This window comes from Agelaius phoeniceus, chromosome 29 (assembly GCF_051311805.1).
Source record: "Agelaius phoeniceus isolate bAgePho1 chromosome 29, bAgePho1.hap1, whole genome shotgun sequence".
In the NCBI taxonomy this organism is placed as follows: domain Eukaryota; kingdom Metazoa; phylum Chordata; class Aves; order Passeriformes; family Icteridae; genus Agelaius; species Agelaius phoeniceus.
The window spans coordinates 2821486-2838550 of record NC_135293.1 but is presented as its reverse complement, the minus strand read 5'-3'; the positions used below and the strand labels follow the sequence as shown (position 1 = coordinate 2838550).

At 62.6% G+C, this 17065-nt stretch overlaps 2 protein-coding genes across 2 annotated transcripts; both read right to left on the bottom strand.

Annotated features, from left to right (window-relative positions):
* Window positions 1-4067: 4067 nt before the first annotated feature.
* On the bottom strand, window positions 4068-7971 carry C2CD4C (C2 calcium dependent domain containing 4C). Its single transcript, XM_054650280.2, has one exon. The coding sequence runs from the start codon at window positions 7591-7593 to the stop codon at window positions 6337-6339; it is 1257 nt and encodes a 418-aa protein (XP_054506255.2). The 5' UTR covers window positions 7594-7971; the 3' UTR covers window positions 4068-6336.
* Window positions 7972-9842: 1871 nt separating this feature from the next.
* Window positions 9843-16084, bottom strand: SHC2 (SHC adaptor protein 2). Its single transcript, XM_077191404.1, is given in 13 exon segments — window positions 9843-11224; window positions 12008-12309; window positions 12451-12615; window positions 12701-12767; window positions 12845-13007; window positions 13140-13266; window positions 13807-13858; window positions 13998-14051; window positions 14146-14265; window positions 14423-14483; window positions 14920-14990; window positions 15416-15928; window positions 15931-16084. Coding segments are annotated over 13 exon segments (1962 nt in total). The 5' UTR covers window positions 16069-16084; the 3' UTR covers window positions 9843-11095.
* Between the last annotated feature and the right edge of the window lie 981 nt (window positions 16085-17065).

Below are 17065 nucleotides of genomic sequence, written 5' to 3'. Positions count from 1 at the left end.
TGAGGCAAACACTCGCCCAGCAGCAGCTCACCTGCTAATTGCAGTGTTCTCACCTTGATAAGATTAGCAATTAGCAATTACAGAAACCTCCTGCAACAATTGGTCTGGGTCAGGAGCCCTGCGAGGGAAATTGGACGGAAGCGCAAATGGGGATTAATTATAACCCGGCTGTGGACAGCTTGGAGGGTTTGAATCTGTATTTTTATGGATTTCTCAGTGCAACCTCCGGCTCTGCCGTGGGTGTGAAGGGTGCCAAGGGCTTCACTGCAGCAAAGATGTGCTCACTGCTGTCCAGGCCATACAGAGCTCGGGCAGGGGATGTCACAGTGTTCCAGATTGCAATGCAAGATGTTTTCTGTTACCATGTGTATGGTAGATTATCTTTTGTCAAGTGGGCAGTTTGCCTTATCTCTCTCTCTGAGTGACCACAGTCACTCCTCCCTCGGGAGGGGACATCTGCTGATAACAGCTATGGAATGTCCCTGCATGGCTGATAAGAACTACAGCATCCCACTGGGAGATGGGAGCCCAGAGGGAGGAGCCAAGCATTCCTACCTGGATATAATCTGGAGGTTCTGGAACACCAGCACGGCTTCTGCACTGGATTTCCCAGAGGAACAGCAGCTGCCTCTGCCACTGGATCTCCAGAGGAAGATTCCACCCTTCTCTACAGGATCCCTGCTCCAGCAGAGCCACCCCTGACACTGCAGGAGGGCTGAGCCACAATTCCAATGGTTCTGCTGCCAGCACCCTGACCCACAGGGTGCCAGGTTGGGTTCTGACTCTGGCAGTGTTGTTTTAGTGTACTGCATTGTTTATTTTATCCTTTTATTTTCTCTTCCCTATTAAAGAACTGTTATTTCCTGCTCCCATATTTTTTGCCTGAAAGCCCCTTAATTTAAAATTTACAGCAATTCAGAGCGATGGGGAGGGTTCACATTCTCCATTCCACGGGAGGCTCCTGCCTTCCTTAGCAGCCTCCTGGCTTTCCAAACCCAGACACACAGGACAGGCCTGGGCTGGGATCCCAGTGTGAGGTGTGGGTGAGTGCTGGAGATCCCTGCCCTCTCTGCTCCCGCCTGGCAGCTGCCGTTGTTATCTCATTGCCATGGCAATGCCAGCCCGGCTCCCACGGCTTGGCAGGGGCGGTCCAGGCCAGGCTGGAGCCCCCTCCCACCACAGCCCACCCCCCTGAATGGCCACAGCATGGACAGCAGGGTGAGCACACCCCAAAGCACTCGGGGGATTGCAGGTGGACATGCCCCTCACTCAGGAGGTGAGGTCTGGGTGGGAAGCACAGAGAGGAGAGACCTGGAGCATCTCTCAGCCCTGCCCTGCTGTGCCCAGCCAGGTGCCCTCCACCTCAGCAGGACCTCTGTGCCCCACAGCCCCCCTGGGCTCAGCCACAGCCCCCCTGAGCTGGTGCCAGCCCCCGGCCCCAAAAGCCACATGGATCAGCACCCGGCTGCACTGATATTGAAGTTTTTGCCAGCAGCTGCTGGCGTTTAACAAATCCTCCTGCCTGATTATTTATGCTGTTTTTTCCCCCCTCCCACCTGGGCCTTCTTGATGCTTTGGGAATTTTGCAAATGTTTTAAAGGCAGAATGTCAGAGTCCACCAGGCAGCTGGCGAGGAGCAGGTCACTAGAGAGGGTGAGGAGAGGCGGGGAAGATTCTGCACCCTGCTGCTCTCACCCTCATCCATCCCTGCATGCTCCCTGCACTCTCCCACTGCAGCTCCTCGCGTTCTGTACACCCACCCTGACCCCAGCCCCAAGTCAAGGCTGGATCCAGAGGCTTGAGGGGGAATCCAAAGTGCCATTTCCCATCCTCTGGTTGCCTTTTCCTGGCTGTGAAGGCACGATCTGGGCCCAGATCCCTGTTGGATTGCCAGCCTCAAAGCAGGAGAGCAAAGTGCAGATGGGCAAGCAGCACAGAGGGAGTGTGTGCTGGGCAGCTGCAGCCACCGAGCTGCATTTCAGCACGGTGCCAAGCGCCTCGGGGCTGACGAGGAGCTGGAGGACACCTCTGCCCCCGGCGGGCTCTTGGGACCCCAGCCCGGGGGTTTCTGTGTGCCCTGGAGGAGCAGCACAGACTGCTGGGTGCCGGGGGTAATTCAGACCTGTCACTCTCCACTGAAGAGACTCTGAGATTCAATTAAGTTCTGTTTTCCTCCCAGTAACAGTGGGAGTCTCTCCTCTCCCCTTGAAGGCAGACACGCTGCCATGGAAGACAAATGCTCTCAATAAAGCGCTGCAGCCGGGGGAGGCCGATGCTCCCTCCCTGCAGCCGGACCGCGCCCGCCGCTTCCCCGCCCGCTCTGGGTGTCCAGAACCTGTGGCGGAGTCACCGCCGGTACCGAGCTGGCTCCGGCCGCAGGGCCACCCCCGTCCCCGCCACCGGCCGAGCGTTGCCAGGCAACGGGAAGATGCTTTTCTGACCGAAAAACGGGAAATCGGCAGCCGGAGTCGGGCGTGGGGGGAGGGAAAGGGCTGGGCTGGAGCACGCCAGGCTCCCCCAGCCTCGACAGCAGCCAAAAAACACCGAGAGGAGAAGGAGCCGTGGCAAAAGGGCTCGGCCGAAACTGCCAAGGATCCCCGAACACCTCGGCCCTGGGAGCCCCAGGGTGTCCCCAGCAGGGCCAGGGTGTCCCCAGCAGGGCCAGCCCCGCTGATCTCCTCGCTGCAGAGCCCTCCCGGCAGCCTCGGCCCTGCAGAACACCCTGGATGAAATTGAGCCCCTAATTTGCCCTCTCCTCCCTCCCTCCCTCCCTCGCCAGCCATCACGCCACGGCTAAATGAGCTCCAGGCAATTTTCTCAGAAGTTGAGTCCTCAGCGCTGAGGGAACACAGGGCTAAAAATAGCCATGGCCTGTGTGTGCCTCTCACCCAGGTGAGCCTCAATCCCTCTCTCCGGAGATCAGGGCTCCTCCACATCCAGCTCTGCCTCAGTTTCCCGCACAGATTGGGCCCCACATTCCTCAGGAGCCCTGGTCAGAGGGATCCCTGTGCAGGGGAAACCTCCCAGGGGTCAGACAGCCCTTGGTGTGCACAGCAAAGGGCAGAGCTGGGATTTCACCCGGCTGCTCTTTGCCTGGGCACCCCCTGACCCCAGGGGCTGTTGTGCAGTGGGGATGTGTCACCCTCTTCCTCAGAGGATGTCTCACCCTCTTCCTCCCAGCTCTCAGCATGACCAAGCCCTCCCAGGTCCAGTGAGGCAGACACATTTCCTTCCCACGGTGTCTCAATTACAAATTCAGAGTTAAATCTTCCCCCACAAGATGCCCCTCTCCACCCCTCTGGCTGCTTCCATTGCTTCAAACGTTGGACACTTTCCAGGGATTTTCGTGTGCTCAGGCTGACCCCATCCACTCTGGTTCAGACTAACTTAATCAGCCTCATTTTGTTACTAACTGCTGCAGCTTTGGACCTCTAGAAAAAAGCATGACTTAAATTATTAGCACCTACCAAGCTGCTTTCAGCAACCCTGTGGGGGCCAGAGGTGAGAGAACAGATCTGTTCCCACCCAGCCTCTATAGCTATCAAAAATGACAAATTATCAGAATTGTGGAAATTAGAAAAATGGTATTTAGGTAACAGGCAAACACTCCTCTTTTTCTTCAGCAGCATCTGGCTAGGAACAGATTTGGAAGCGGCAGGTGGGGAGAAAAGAAAGCAACCTGAATGCTGTCAGCTGGGCAGGGGGGCTGGGAGCGGCCAGCACAAAACCATCACCATTTTCTTCATCACCAGTGCTGGGAAGGGCTGCAGGGGTCAGCAGGAGGAGGAGGAGGAGGAGGAAGGACACCCCCAGAGTGTCACAGCCCTGGCTGTGAGCTGGCAGCGCCGTGGCTCAGCACAGCCCTGAGTCCCCCCTCAAGCAGGAGCAGCACCTTTCCCCTCTCCCCAGGAGATTCACTCTCACCTCACCCCATGGCAGATGGGGAAGAGCTTCAGAAGCACCTGGAGCCCCTGGAAGGCTGCTTGGAAAGGGGAGCACACAGGGAGAAATCAAGAATAATGCCAGGAAATATCTTTGGGAAAGCAGGAGCCGGGGCCACACCTGCATCTGTTTTAGAAATTACTTTATTGCACTAAAAAGAGGAAATCATCTGTAAACAAACATTCCATTCAGGTATTAATATATTTTTTTTTCACTCCAAAAAATACATCATTAAATCCAGCCACAGAAATATCAAAGCAGGAACAATAGAAAATAGCTCCAGCAGCAGAGACCCATCCAAGCAACAGCCCTGGCTCCCACACCACCAGCCCAGCTCAGAGCAGGGCTCACAGCAGCTCATCCCTGCATGGGCACACACCCAGCTCCAGCAGGACAGCCCTGGGACAGGCTGGCCTGGGGCAGGACGAGGGTCCCCAGCCCCTTGGGTCTCCCCAAGCCAAGGAGCAGCCCGGGCTGCAGCTCTCAGCATCCTCCTCCTCCTCCCCCCAAAACCCAAAGGCACACGGTTCTTCTGAGGGGATGTCAGCCCTCAAACCTCTCAGAGCACCAAAGCCTTCATCCCAGCTCCCATTCCTCCTCTTCCTGCAGCCTGTGCCCCCCACCCCAGCAGCCCCCGGGTCCCCCCAGGGAGCACAGGGTGGGGTGTGTGGGGGCTGCCAGGCAGCAGCCGGCTGGGCAGGGTCCCCTTCCTGCCCCAGACCTCCTCAGGGGCAGGATGGTCACCCCAGAGCCCGGAATGTGACCCCTCTCCCTGTCCCCCCCTCCCCAGGGTGAGCCAGGGCACTTGAGGGTGGGGAACCATCCCTGGTGCTGGCTGCTGGGGGAGCACAGGGAAGCCTCAGGTGGGGAACTCCCTGTGAAGGATGGACAGGTCAGCTCCTTATGTCCTGCACGTTTTCAGCCACAAGCTCAGCAAACAGCCACCATCACCCTGGATCCCCCCCGCCCCCCGACATGCAAACACGGCTCTGCCTCTGTACCTGGAACGTATTTACAGACAAAATAAAACGCTGCAAAAAGATCAGCCTCGGGTATAAATAGTCAACACTGAGATCTGCCATCTGCTGCAAAAGGACAAGGAAGGAACATGGACTGCCAGCACAGAGGTTAACACAGAGGGGACACGTGTGTGTGTGTGTGTGCGTCCACGGGAGCGCTGCAAGCCCTGCTCCCCGCACAGAAACATGCAGAGCCCGACACAAAGGGTGACACCACACCAAACAACGACGCAGAGCGTTTGATCCACCCGCAGGAATGCCCCGGCTGGGTCCTCCCCGCCCTCATTGTCCCCAGGCACTCAGGAGGGTGACACGGTGGGATGGGGAGGGTTGGCAGCACCCAGCTCCCGCCCCAAAGGGAAACTGGAAGCAGGGCAGTCACTCTGGGAAGCTCCCGCTGGGCACAGGAGCTTGGTGGCCCCACAGGACACATCTCTGCTGCCACTTGAAGGATCCTCTGCCCTCATAGACAGGGGAGGATGCAGGGTTGTGGAGCCTCAGCCTGCCCCCCTGCCCAGCCTCACCCGCACTCAGGTGGGGCTGCTGCTGTCACCTCAGCTTCTGTCAGCGAGCACATCTGCTGGGACACTGCTGGGACCATCGGTGTGCCCAGGGCAGGGGTGCCAGCCCCAGCATCTCCCTCCTGTGGGCAGGGAAAAGGCACAGGCAGCCTCCTGGGTCTGGGCAAACAAAACCCCCCAAAGCTCCATGAGCAGCTGCCCAGGGGGGGCAGCTGTGGGGACAGTGCTGGGGTGGGCAGGGAGGGCAGCCCAGGAGGCTGCAGGGGTCAGACCAAGCCAACCTTGCAGCCTCACAGGGCTGGACCGAGTCCAGGAAAGGCTCAAAAGCCACAGACCTGACTCATCCCCCAGGCTGGCTGCCCTTGGCCCACTCTCAGGTCACCTCTGCAGTATTTTCTTTGCAGTTTCCAAGACCAGAAACTTGTCTTTTAAATTAAAGCTGTCACCTGACTACAGGTGCTGGGGCTTTGAGAGGTGGCCCTAAGTGTGCTACAGAGATTCACCCACCTCCAACCTGCTTGGTGGCAGCTGGAGACCACAGGCACAGGGAGGGAAGAGTCCAACAGGTGCTTCCATCCTCCCTGGTGGTGGGGAATGGGCTGGAGGCTCCCCACTTTCTGCTGGGCTCCAGGAGATGCAGCTCCGGGGCAGGACCAGGGAGGGAGCAGGGGCAGAGAGGCTGTGGCTGCCGGCTGGAGCTGGCAGAGCCCCGTTCCTGGGGACCCCCACACTCTGCCACGACCCCGGCCCTTCCAAACCCTCGGGGGGCCCTTCCAAACCCTCCTGCAGCGGGGCTGGGGGACAGAGCCGGCCCCACAGGCAGGAGGGCTCCCTCCGGGGCTGGCAGCAGGTACCTACAGGCAGGACAGGAGGGCGGTGAGCGGCAGCTCCTTCTCCCCCAGCAGCGTGTCCCGCTTAAGGCTGCTGCCCTTGTTGACCACCTTGAGCTTCAGGGACATCTTCCTGGCGTGCCCGGGGCCCAGCCCATCGAAGAAGAAGTCCTCGTTGAAGACGGGGTTGCGGCTGTTCTTGACGATGGTGCTGCGCTGCTTCTGCAGCTTGCCGGGGTTGAGGCACAGCGAGACGCAGCAGTTGATGCTGCGCAGGTCGACCAGGGCATCGTAGAGGTCCTCGGCGGAGACGAGGCGCACTCGCAGCCGGGCGTTGGAGGGGTCGTACTCGGCGGCCAGGCGCAGGCTCCCGCCCCGGCTCAGCCTCAGGCTGTGCTCCCGGTCCCGGTCCCGGCCCGCGGGCAGCTCCAGGGGCAGCACGGCCGTCGGAGGCTGCGTCCCGGCCGGGGCGCTCCTGGCGCGGCGCTGGGCGCTGGGGCTGGTGTCGGCAGAGCTGTCGTCGGTGCTCAGCGAGCTGTTGCGGGCCACCGAGTGCTTCAGCTTGATCACCTTGGACTGGCTCTCCTGGCTGAAGAGCTTCAGCAGGGACACGGAGCGGGAGAGCAGCGGGGAGCCGAAGGGTGAGGACTCTGCCGAGGAGCACGTGTCGCTCTCTCCGCCGCTGAAATACCGGCCCGGGTGCATCAGGGCGGCGCCGAGATCCGCCGGTGTCCGGCGGCCGCTGTCGCCGTTGAGCTTGGCTTTGCGCTGGGCGCCGGGCGAGGTGACGGGCGAGGGGCACAGGCTGCTGTGCTCGCTGTGGAACAGGGACTCTTTGCGCCGGGTGTGCGGGCTCTCCATCAGCGTGGCGAAGCCGTAGGAGGTCTGAGCCTTGGGCACGTAGGGCAGCGACATGGCCGTCTGTGCCTGCGGGTCCACGTTGGTGCCGCCCTCGGTCCAGTCCTCGGCGGTCTCGATCTGGATGATGTGCCGCCCGCCGGTGCGGGACCGGGAGCGGCTGGACGGGCGGGGGCTGCGCGGGGCTTTGCGCTTGGCCAGGTCCTGTTCCGACACTGAGGCGCCCAGAGCGGCCCCTGCGGGCACCTCGGAGCCCTCGGCCTCGGCGGGTGCCGCGCTCAGCTTGGGCGGGATGAAGAAGTCGGGGATCTTGTCGGGGGTGAGGACGTTGCTGTAGCGGGATCCCCGGGAGGACTCGTCCGTCCCCGCGCCCCGGGACCCGCCGTTCTCCGCCACCCCGCGCAGCCGCTCCAGCAGCCACATGTTGCTGCCGGGTGTGGGGCTGGAGGAGACCCGAGGGGCAACGCTATCACCGGGGGCCGGGCACCGGCGGAGGCAGGACGAAGCCGGAAGCCCCGGGAGCGACCGGCGGCACCGAGAGACCCGGACCGGGACAAGGAGCGGAGGGACCGGGGGGACCCGCCAGCCCGGGGAGGAGCGCGAAGGAAGCGGCCGTGAGGAGCGGGGAGCGGGGACCCGGGGGACGGGGATGCGATGGGACGGGACAGACGCGACGCGACGCCGGGACCGAGGGACGGACGGACCGACCGAGCGGCGCCGCCGCGAGCGGGACCTTGCCGGGAGCCGCCGCACCTGGAGCGGAGCCGCCGCCGCCACCGCAGCCCGGGCGGGGCGGGCGCGGACGCGCTTTTATACGGCGGCGGTGGCGGCGGCGGCTCCGCTCCCCGTCCGCGCCGCCGCCGTAATCCTCCGAGTGCGGCACCCCCTCATTTCTGCCCGACCAGCGCTGGAACCGGGACCGGGACTGGGACCCCGACCGAGCGGCACCGGGACTGGGACCGTGAGGCCCCGGGGTGCTGATGCTCGGGAGGTGCGGGAAGCCGAGCCCGGGACACCCGGCCGTGTTCCCACGGGAGTGTCGGGTTTGGGATGGGGCCAGGAGTGGGATCGGGACGGCAGCAGCCCCGGTCCGCCCCTCCCGGTGCCCCCAGCCCGCAGCGGGGCCGTTCCCCTCTGGGTGCTGCCTCTCCCCACTCCCGATCTCAAAGCACTGAATGAAGGCAGCAGCGTCTCGGGGCTGAGGAGTTGCCTCATCGAGTGGTTTGATATTCCCCTGGAGGAGCTGGGGAGAGGGACGGTGCCGCATGTCACACTCTCTCTCATGTCACACAACCCACCAGCCCCTGGAGGGATGCGGTGGGGACTGGGGACACCTGGACAAAACGTCGGGAGGGTTCACGGAGCATCACAGCAAGCCCCGGTGTTGCGGGGGGTCGGGAGACCCAGCCCCGGTCCCGCGGGGATTTACAGCACTGGGGACAGGGATGCACCGACAGGGACAGTGCCACAAAAGGGTCCAGCGGCTGTTCCCTCCTGGCTGCTGCCCTGTGGGTGCCGTCAGGAAGCACCATCGTCCCTCAGCGGCGCAGGGCGGGCGATGACGGCCGGCAGGAACTGCCTGGTGTGGCCAGCGCCTTCCGCGGGGGCTGCTGCGGCCTCGGCTCCCTCTGCACCCGCACTCTGAGCTGGTAAAATGAGGCGTCCGGCATCCCGGAGGGCTGGGATGTCCCAGGGACAGCCGTGGGGAGGGGATGGTGCTGAGGACATCAGCCTGGCTGGACCCCGGGCTCTGATTGCGGGTTCCGCAGGGAGCAGAGGGCAGATGGAGCCCGGGGGAGGAGGAGGACGAGGCTCGCGGAAGGGGAAGCTGGCGAACAAAAGGCCGATGTTTGCTTTTCCTCCACCCTGCGAAACTGCGGGTAAACAAGGTGCAGAAATGGTTGAGTTCCCCCGAGATAACAAAGAGCGCTGGGGCCGGGCCAGCTCTGCCCGCTCGGGGCCGGTGCCTGCGGGGCACGGAGGGGAGCGGGGCGCTGGGAGCTGAGCACCGGCAGGGCTGGGGACGCTGGCAGGGGCTGGCAGGGCTGGGGACATGGCTGGTGGAGCCGGCAGTGTGCTACCACCTGCTGGAAGCCGGGAAGGAGGGAGAGCTGCTGTGGGAAAGGGTTTGTGCCCTGCAAAACCGAACTGGGCGTGTCTGTGGTCGGCACATTTGAGACAGGTGCAGGGGATGGGTTGGTCAGCGAGATATCCAAGGCTCTGGGAAAGCAAAGAGGCCACGTTCTCTGCAGCTGCTCTTCTGTGCCTTCCAAACCTTCCCAAAACACCTCAGCCTTCCCATCACAGGGGCTGAAAAAGCAGCAGCCCTTCAACCTAGCTCTGGCTTGAGGCACAGAACCCCCTGCACCCATTGGCACCGCACATCAACCTCAACCAAAGTGGTTAAAGCCCTGAAACGAGCGCCCCACCAGCCCTCCATCCCTCCAGGGCAGCGTCCCCGGGGCTGCAGGGCGAGGCACAGCCAGCAGGTGAACCACACCAGAGCTCGCTTCTCCAGCTGTGAAATAAGAAAGTCGGGGCCCTCGCCGCTTTTCCCTGCCTCTATTGAGGGAACAGTGCAATTATCTTTGCAGACACATCACTCCACGACAGAAAATAGCAGCTGAGATGGAAGCACGGCGTCCCTGCGGAATCCAGCTATCAATGGAAAATTACGCATTCATTACTGGGCTTTATTTAGGGGCTCATTTTATTCATTGGCTCGGCTGGCACTGGCCAGCTCTGGCAGAGGCCATCCCCAGCGAGGGGCTGAGGGTGCTGGGGTGACCCTGCTCCCCGAGGTGGGTGCTGGGCACTCAGAGCAGAGCCAGGATTGGTGCTGGACCCCCCAATTGTCTGTGACACAGGAGCCACAGCCAGACCCACCCACAGCCCTGGCTCTGCTGTCACCAGTGGGTCACAGCTTGGTTTGTGCCACTCAGAGCCACCCCAGGGGTGGTTGCTCCAGGTGGAGGCAGGTTGGGAGAGCCAGCAGGGCAGGGAGCTGCCAGGTGTGAGGAGGAGAGGCCATGCAGGGCCAGCCCTGGGTGCCAAAGGCCACTCTGAAGCCAGGGGGACACTGGGTGACCCAGAGGGGCAGGGATAAGTGTGACTGAACAGGATGGGTTGGCCAAGGTGAGACCAGGCAGGAGGTGGTGGTGATGGAGACCTGTCCCAGCATGAACCACCTGTGTTCCTTGCTCATTTCCAGGTTTAATTAGAAATGTATTCCAAACCACAAACCCGTGCCCAGCACCAGACACAGGGCAGGTAAAGGGGGCTGTGATGGCACAAAAACCTGCCAAAACCCCCAGCTGGCCATGGGGCACCTCGTGGGGCAGTGCCAGCAGCTCAGCCCTGCCCTGCACCTTCCCACAGTAGCTCCATCCTGGACCTGGCCTGGCGAGGGCTGCAGGGGCCACATGGAGCATCATGTGGCAGCCACTCCTGGGGAGAATCCAGCTGAAAGGGGATGTCCCCAACAGGAAAATCCAACAGCAGTGTCCAAGAGATGGTCTGGCCCCACAGGCAGGGGCTACAGCAACATCCACCAGCCCCCATTGCAGTGCTGGGGCAAGTGGGGGCAGCCCTGCCTGAGATGGCTTCAGGCTCTGTCCCTCCTGCTGAGGCCACTGAGCAGTTCCCACCCCAGGAGTGTTTTTCACCTGTAGGTGTGGAATTAAAGATCTGTGTGTCCAGCTGGGCAGGGCACCCCGTGCAGGTGATGGAGGCAGGCAGCAGCCAGGGAGGACCTGCAGGGCCGGGCACCGCACAGCCTCACTGGGGAGGAAAAATGGGGAGCCTGACCCCAGACCTCAAAAACCAGGCACAACTGGAGAGGGGGAGCACAAAGGGACCCCAGTTTTGCCCTGGGGCGAGTCCAGAGCCAGGGGAGCAGGTTAGGGGCTCACATACCCCCTTGGCATCACTGCTTCCTCTGTACAACCTGGCGGAGGTGCAGCTCGCTCTCTGCTGCCACGATGGGCTGCTCGTTCTGCCGGTGGTGGCTGATGAGGTGGCTGATGCTCTCAAACAGCACGTCCTTGGTCCTCACCTGGAGCAGGAGGGCACAGCAGTCCTCAGCTCAGCAGAGCTGCCTCTCATACAGCATCTGTCGCCATGATTTTTTAAGATTTTCTAAGCCTTCTGATGTTTGGATTCTTGTAGCAAACTTCCTCACACGCTTCCTGTAAATAACTTATTGTTTTGCATTCTTTGATGGAGGAGGAGAAATTTGATGGATTGTCCAGTGTCATTGGAGAGGTGGCACTGTCACCCTCCAATCCACTGTCACTTTTGGAAAACTGTAAATGTTGGAGCCAGAAAATAAACTTCCCTTTTCTTCACCTTGAGAGCAGCAGTGTGTGCTCTCGTGTTGTTTCATGTCCTACAGTGAATAGGGGCATCTCACACCTGTGCCAGTGCCCTGGGGGTGTCACCCTGATTTTTTTAAGATTTTCTAAGCTTTCTGATGTTAAATTCTTGTAGCAAGCTTCCTCACACGCTTCCTGTAAATAACTCATTGTTTTGCATTTTTTGATGGAGGAGGAGAAATTTGATGGACTGTTGGTTTGTCCAGTGTCATTGCAGAGGTGGCACTGTCACCCTCCAATCCACTGTCACTTTTGGAAAACTGTAAATGTTGGAGTGAGAAAACAAACTTCCTTTTCCTTCACCTCAAGCGTGTGTGCATTTGTGTTGTTCCGTGTCCTACAGCAACAAGCACCCACTTGCAACACCCCGTGCCTGCCCGCAGCTGCATCCTCCATCACCCACCCCACACCCTGCCCCAATCCCCCACCCCGTGCCCTGCCCTGAGCCCCTGCCCTGCCCTCACCACTCCCTCAGGATCCACCAGCAGGAGGTGCTTGGGCTGCCCGCTGTGCATTCCGGTCAGCACGTACTGCCCCGGGTTGGTGAGGCTGTCCCGCACCAGGAAGTCCCCGTCCATCTGCAGGAGCCTCTCGGCGTCCCTCCTGCTCATCCTCCCGTGGTACCAGGGCTCCCTCCTCAGCTGCTCCTCCGTGGGGGCGATGGGGGCTTTGCGTGTGGGGGGGCTCGGCCACTGGTCCTCAATGGGGGGGCTGCTGGCCCCCCCTGCCATGCACTCGTGGAGCTTCAGGGCGTCCTCAAACGGCCCTGTGGGACCCAGGGGTTGTGGGGTGTTACACCCAGGGCTGGGCACTGCTGTGGGCTCAGCACCTCCAGGGCTGTTTTGGGTGACCCCTGGCACAGCTGGGCTGCTCCACAGCACCGTTTCCCCCAGGGGCAGTGGCTTACTCATGTCAAAGAGGTCCTTTTTGGGGCTCTCCTCTGCTGTCCCGTGAGCCAGCAGCTCAGGCTCCCAGGCGTCCAGGCTCTGGGTGTTCACGTACATGTGCTCCTCGTAGTCCCGTGGCCCCAGGGTGTGGCTGTCAGCCTGCAGGTACCCGTCGCAGGGCTGGCCTGCAAGGACGGCCATCACCCCATCACCGCCGGCCAGGGCTGCCCAGAGCCACAGGGACCCCCCAGCTCACAGCTCAGTACCCACCCTGGCTCTCCACGTCCCAGGGTGGCCCCAGCTGGCTGCTCGGGTCTCTTCTGGCTGCTAACCCACCCTAGGGAAGGAGGCAGAAGAGCGTTGGGGGGCTCTGCACCCCCAGAGCAAGGCCAGCAGTGGCTCTGAGGGGCTCACCTGGCTGGAGGGGATGGAGCTGGGGGGCTGAGCGCGGATGTGGCGCAGCCGGGAGTCCACCAGGCCCCCTGGAGGCGGCTCCTTGCCCGGGATGCTGTTGTAGTAGTCGTGCTCGGCTGCCTCCTCATCCTCCCCCCAGGCTGACTCCTCTGCAGCCAGCGCCCTGCGGCAGGGATGGGTGAGCTGGGGACAGCCTGCCCGGCACGGTGGCCCTGCAGGGACACCCGGAGCCACCCGCAGGCAGGGGACAGGCCCGGGACAGGGGGATGCAGCAGCAGGGCCCCCACCCCCCTACCTCTCTGGGGGTACCACCACCTTGGGGGGGCTGTGCAGGTACTGCTTGAAGCGCAGCTCAAAGGCCTGGCCCACCGTGCTGATGACGCTCTGCGCCAGCCCCTCGCAGCACTCCAGGATGTGGCAGGCTGTGGACAGACACACAGACACACAGACAGATGGATGGATGGTTTGAGTGTTTCCCCCACGCTGCCATCGCTCCACCCTGAGCCCACGAGGGATCTCTGTCGGAGACATCTTTTATGAAAAATCCTTTCCTTTGGATTTTTCCTCCTGAGAAGCTGAGAGGCCTCAGGAACAAAATGTAACCAATGGTTATCTGCTGCTGTGGAATGCAACAGGGGCATCTGGGATTGGTCTCATGTGGTTGTTTCTAATTAATGGCCAATCACAGCCCAGCTGGCTCGGACAGAGAGTCCAAGCCACAAACCTTTATTATGATTCTTCTTTCCTTTTCTATTCTTAGCTAGCCCTCTGATGAAATCCTTTCTTCTATTCTTTTAGTATAGTTTTAATGTAAGATATATCATAAAATAATAAATCAAGCCTTCTGAAACATGGAGTCAAGATTCTCATCTCTTCCCTCATCCTAAGGCCCCTCTGAACATGGTCACAGATCTCCTCCTCCAGCCTCCATCCCTCCTCCAGAGCCCCCAGGGCAGCGTCACCTCTCTGGTTGATGGGGTCCTTGGCGACATAAGCGACATAATCCGTGGTGTCCTGCAGACAGAGGGGGAGATCAGCACTCATGTCCTGCTACTCTCAGCCCCAGCCCCACGTCCTGACCCAGTTAAGGCCACCCTGTGCTCAGCTCAGCTGGCAGTCCCTGTCCCCACCACCCTGGGTGTGTGTCACTCACCATGTCCCCACCGGAGGCGAAGGAGATGGACTGCATGTGGTGGTTGGCGATGATCTGCATGGGGAACACGGCCCAGGGGGGAATCAGCAGAGGGGCTGCTGGCTCCCAGGCTGGCAGGCAGCAGGAATGTGTGCCCAGGAACGCTCACCTGGCGCGTGGTGGGGATCATGAGGTTCAGCCCATCCACGGAGATGTTGACAGCGATGCTCATGCCAGCGAAGTGCAGGTTGCTCTTGCCCAGGATGGAGAACAGGGCTTTGTTGGGAGCCTGGCGGGGGAGAGGATGCTGGGGGCAATGGAGACCACCAGGACCAGGCCTCCTGGGGTGAATGAGCAAACAGGGGGTGCCCCAAGAGGCTGCAGGCCCAGAAACTGGACAGGCAGCCCCAGTGCCCACAGCCTTGGCTTGTCCCAGAGAAACTCACCTTCTTCTTCCAGATGCCCTTCACACCCGGCACTGCCTCGTATAGTCTGTTGATTGCTTCTCTGCAATGGACAGAGCCTGGCCTGCTCACTGCTCCACAGCCAGCCCTTCCCAGCTGCCTTCCCACCCCACATTGCCCTGTGGGGTCTGGTGGCAGGAGCCCCCACATCCCCAGGGCACTGCAGCCTCCCCGCAGCGCTGCCCCACGTCACGGCCCCGGCCCTGGTACGTAATCCCGGCTGGGGCCACCTCCCTTCTCCTCTTTCCACCCATTGATCTGCAGCAGTGCCCTTCCTCTGTGTCCCTGCATGCAGGGCATGGCTTCCCCGGGCCCGTGTTCCCTTCTCTGCATGGGGCTCTGGGAAGGGGGAGCACCCAGGGCCACCGGAGAGCACCCAGGGCCACTGGAGAGCACCCAGGGCCACTGGAGAGCACCCAGGGCCACCGGGGTCTTGGGGTGGCACCGGGGTGTGGGACAGTGGGACTGCAGGGCCGTACCTGGTGACCTGTGTCCGGGTGTTGAAGTCGAGGGACCTCATGGAGCGCAGCACCTCAATGCACCCCATGTACTGCGGGGGGAAAGCAGCACAGCAGGGCAGGCCAAGGACAGGAGAGGGTGTCAGGGGCAGCTCCACACCAGTTCCAGGCATCACACAGCAGCTTTCACTCCCCACCCCAAAATGCCCCATCACACACCCAGACCCCGTGCTAACACCCCAAAACTTCATCTGTGTGCTCCAGCTTGTGATGCCTGGTAGGAGCTGACAATGCTGGAGTCCCAGGGTGGGCTCCAGGGCCCAGCAAGCCCCCGGGGCCCGGCCCCATCACGGCTGTGATGTTCTGAGGGCGGCTGCCCCGGTCCAGCCGTGCCGGGGGGACTCGAGCGAGGGTTCAGCCCGTCGGGAGGAGCCGGACCCGCCGAGCCCCGCACACGCCTGGGCCCGGGGGTCTCCGCGCCCTCCCGCGCCTCACCGGGAGCTCCGGCGGGACTTACCCGGACAATGTAGGAGACGCCGGGCCCCAGCACCCGCTCGTCGGGGTGCAGCCAGCCCTGAGCCGGTTTGCGGATGAAGCTGCCCTTGCGGCTCCACTCATCCCCGCCGGGCCGGGCCCCCGCCGCCGGTGCCGCCGCCGCCCCCCGCGCCCGCCCCGCCGCTCCCCGCGCCCTCCCGCCGCCCGGTAGCGCGCAGGGCGCGGCGCAGAGCGGCTCGCAGGCGCCCAGCACGGCGGCCAGCCCCGAGGGAGACTCCGCCGCGGCGGGGGCGTCCCGGGAGGCACCGGCGGGGCCGCGGCCGAGGAAGCCGCTGGAGCCGGGGAACTTCCACTGCGGCATCCGCGGCAGCAGAGCGCAGAAGGTGGTGCCGTGCTCGGGCTCCTCGCCCGCCGCGGGGCACGGAGCGGGGGCCGGCGACGGCATGGGGGCGGTCAGCGGCTCGTCGCGGAAGCGATCATACTTGGGCTCCGGGAGCATGCCCGGGGCCGCGCTCCGCTCCGCTGCCGCCGCCGCCGCCGCCTCCGCGCCGGCTCCCACCCCCCGCCCGCTCCCCCGGGGCCGCGCCGCGCTGATGTCATGGTGAGAGCGCTGCTCCGCCGCCCGCCCGGCCCCGCATCCTCCGCCCCCGACCCCCCCCGCGGCCTCCAGAGCATCCCCGTCCCGCCCCGCATCCCCGTCCCGCCCCGCATCCCCGCCCCGCATCCCCGCACAGCGGAGCATCCACCCCGCCCCGCATCCCCGCACAGCGGAGCATCCACCCCGCGCCCGGGCTGCCCCCGCGGACACGGCCCGTGGGGCCGGAGCTGCCCACGCTGCGCCCTCCGTCCTGCTCCGAGCCGTGGGGCTGGCCCTGGGTATTTTCAGCTCTGCCACAAGCGTTGGGAGCGAGGGTACGGGGGGAACAGGCAGGGGAGGGTGACGGCTCCTCCCGCAGCCACGGGGCTGTGCCCGCTCTCGGTGTGCGTGAGCTGGAGCGAAAGCGGCCCGCAGCCCCCCTCGCCCACAACGGGGACATTTTCTGCTCTTTCCACCTCTGCACGCCCGGGAAGCGCTGCAGGAGCCCAGGGCTGGCCGGGGAGCAGGCGGGGGAGGGCTTGGCCAGGCTTCGCTGCACAAGCGGGCTGCCCTACTTGTGTGCCTCGCAGCCCGCTGGCCTCTCTCGCTGTGATCTCATCCAAAGCCAGATCTGACTCCCGCTTTGTTTGTATCTGTCTGGAGGGCTCAGGCAGTGAACAGCACAAACATTTTCTTGTTTTTTTTTTTCTGCTTGTAACTGCAGCAAGCAGGGGGAAAAATAATCCCACACAACCCTTAAAGGGATTTTCTGACCTCAATCGAGCGATTCGCCCTTGCTCCTGCCCCGGGGCTGCGGCGCTTTTCGAGCGGGTCAGAGGACCGGAGTGCTGCCCACAGTGCTGGAGCCCCCTCACTTTTCCCCAGCCCTGCATCCCCTCCATCTCCGAAGTGGTTTTAATGCTGGGGCTGCACCCCCACTGCATCTCAGGCTCCTTTCAGCGCTTGTTTTCAGATTCCTGGGGTCGCTTTTCGGTCCAACACCCCCAGCCCCCGCGGCACAAACAACACCGGAGCCTCCCCGTGCCCCGGACGACACGGCCGCCTTTGTCTCCTCTCCTCACTGTCTCCTGCTCC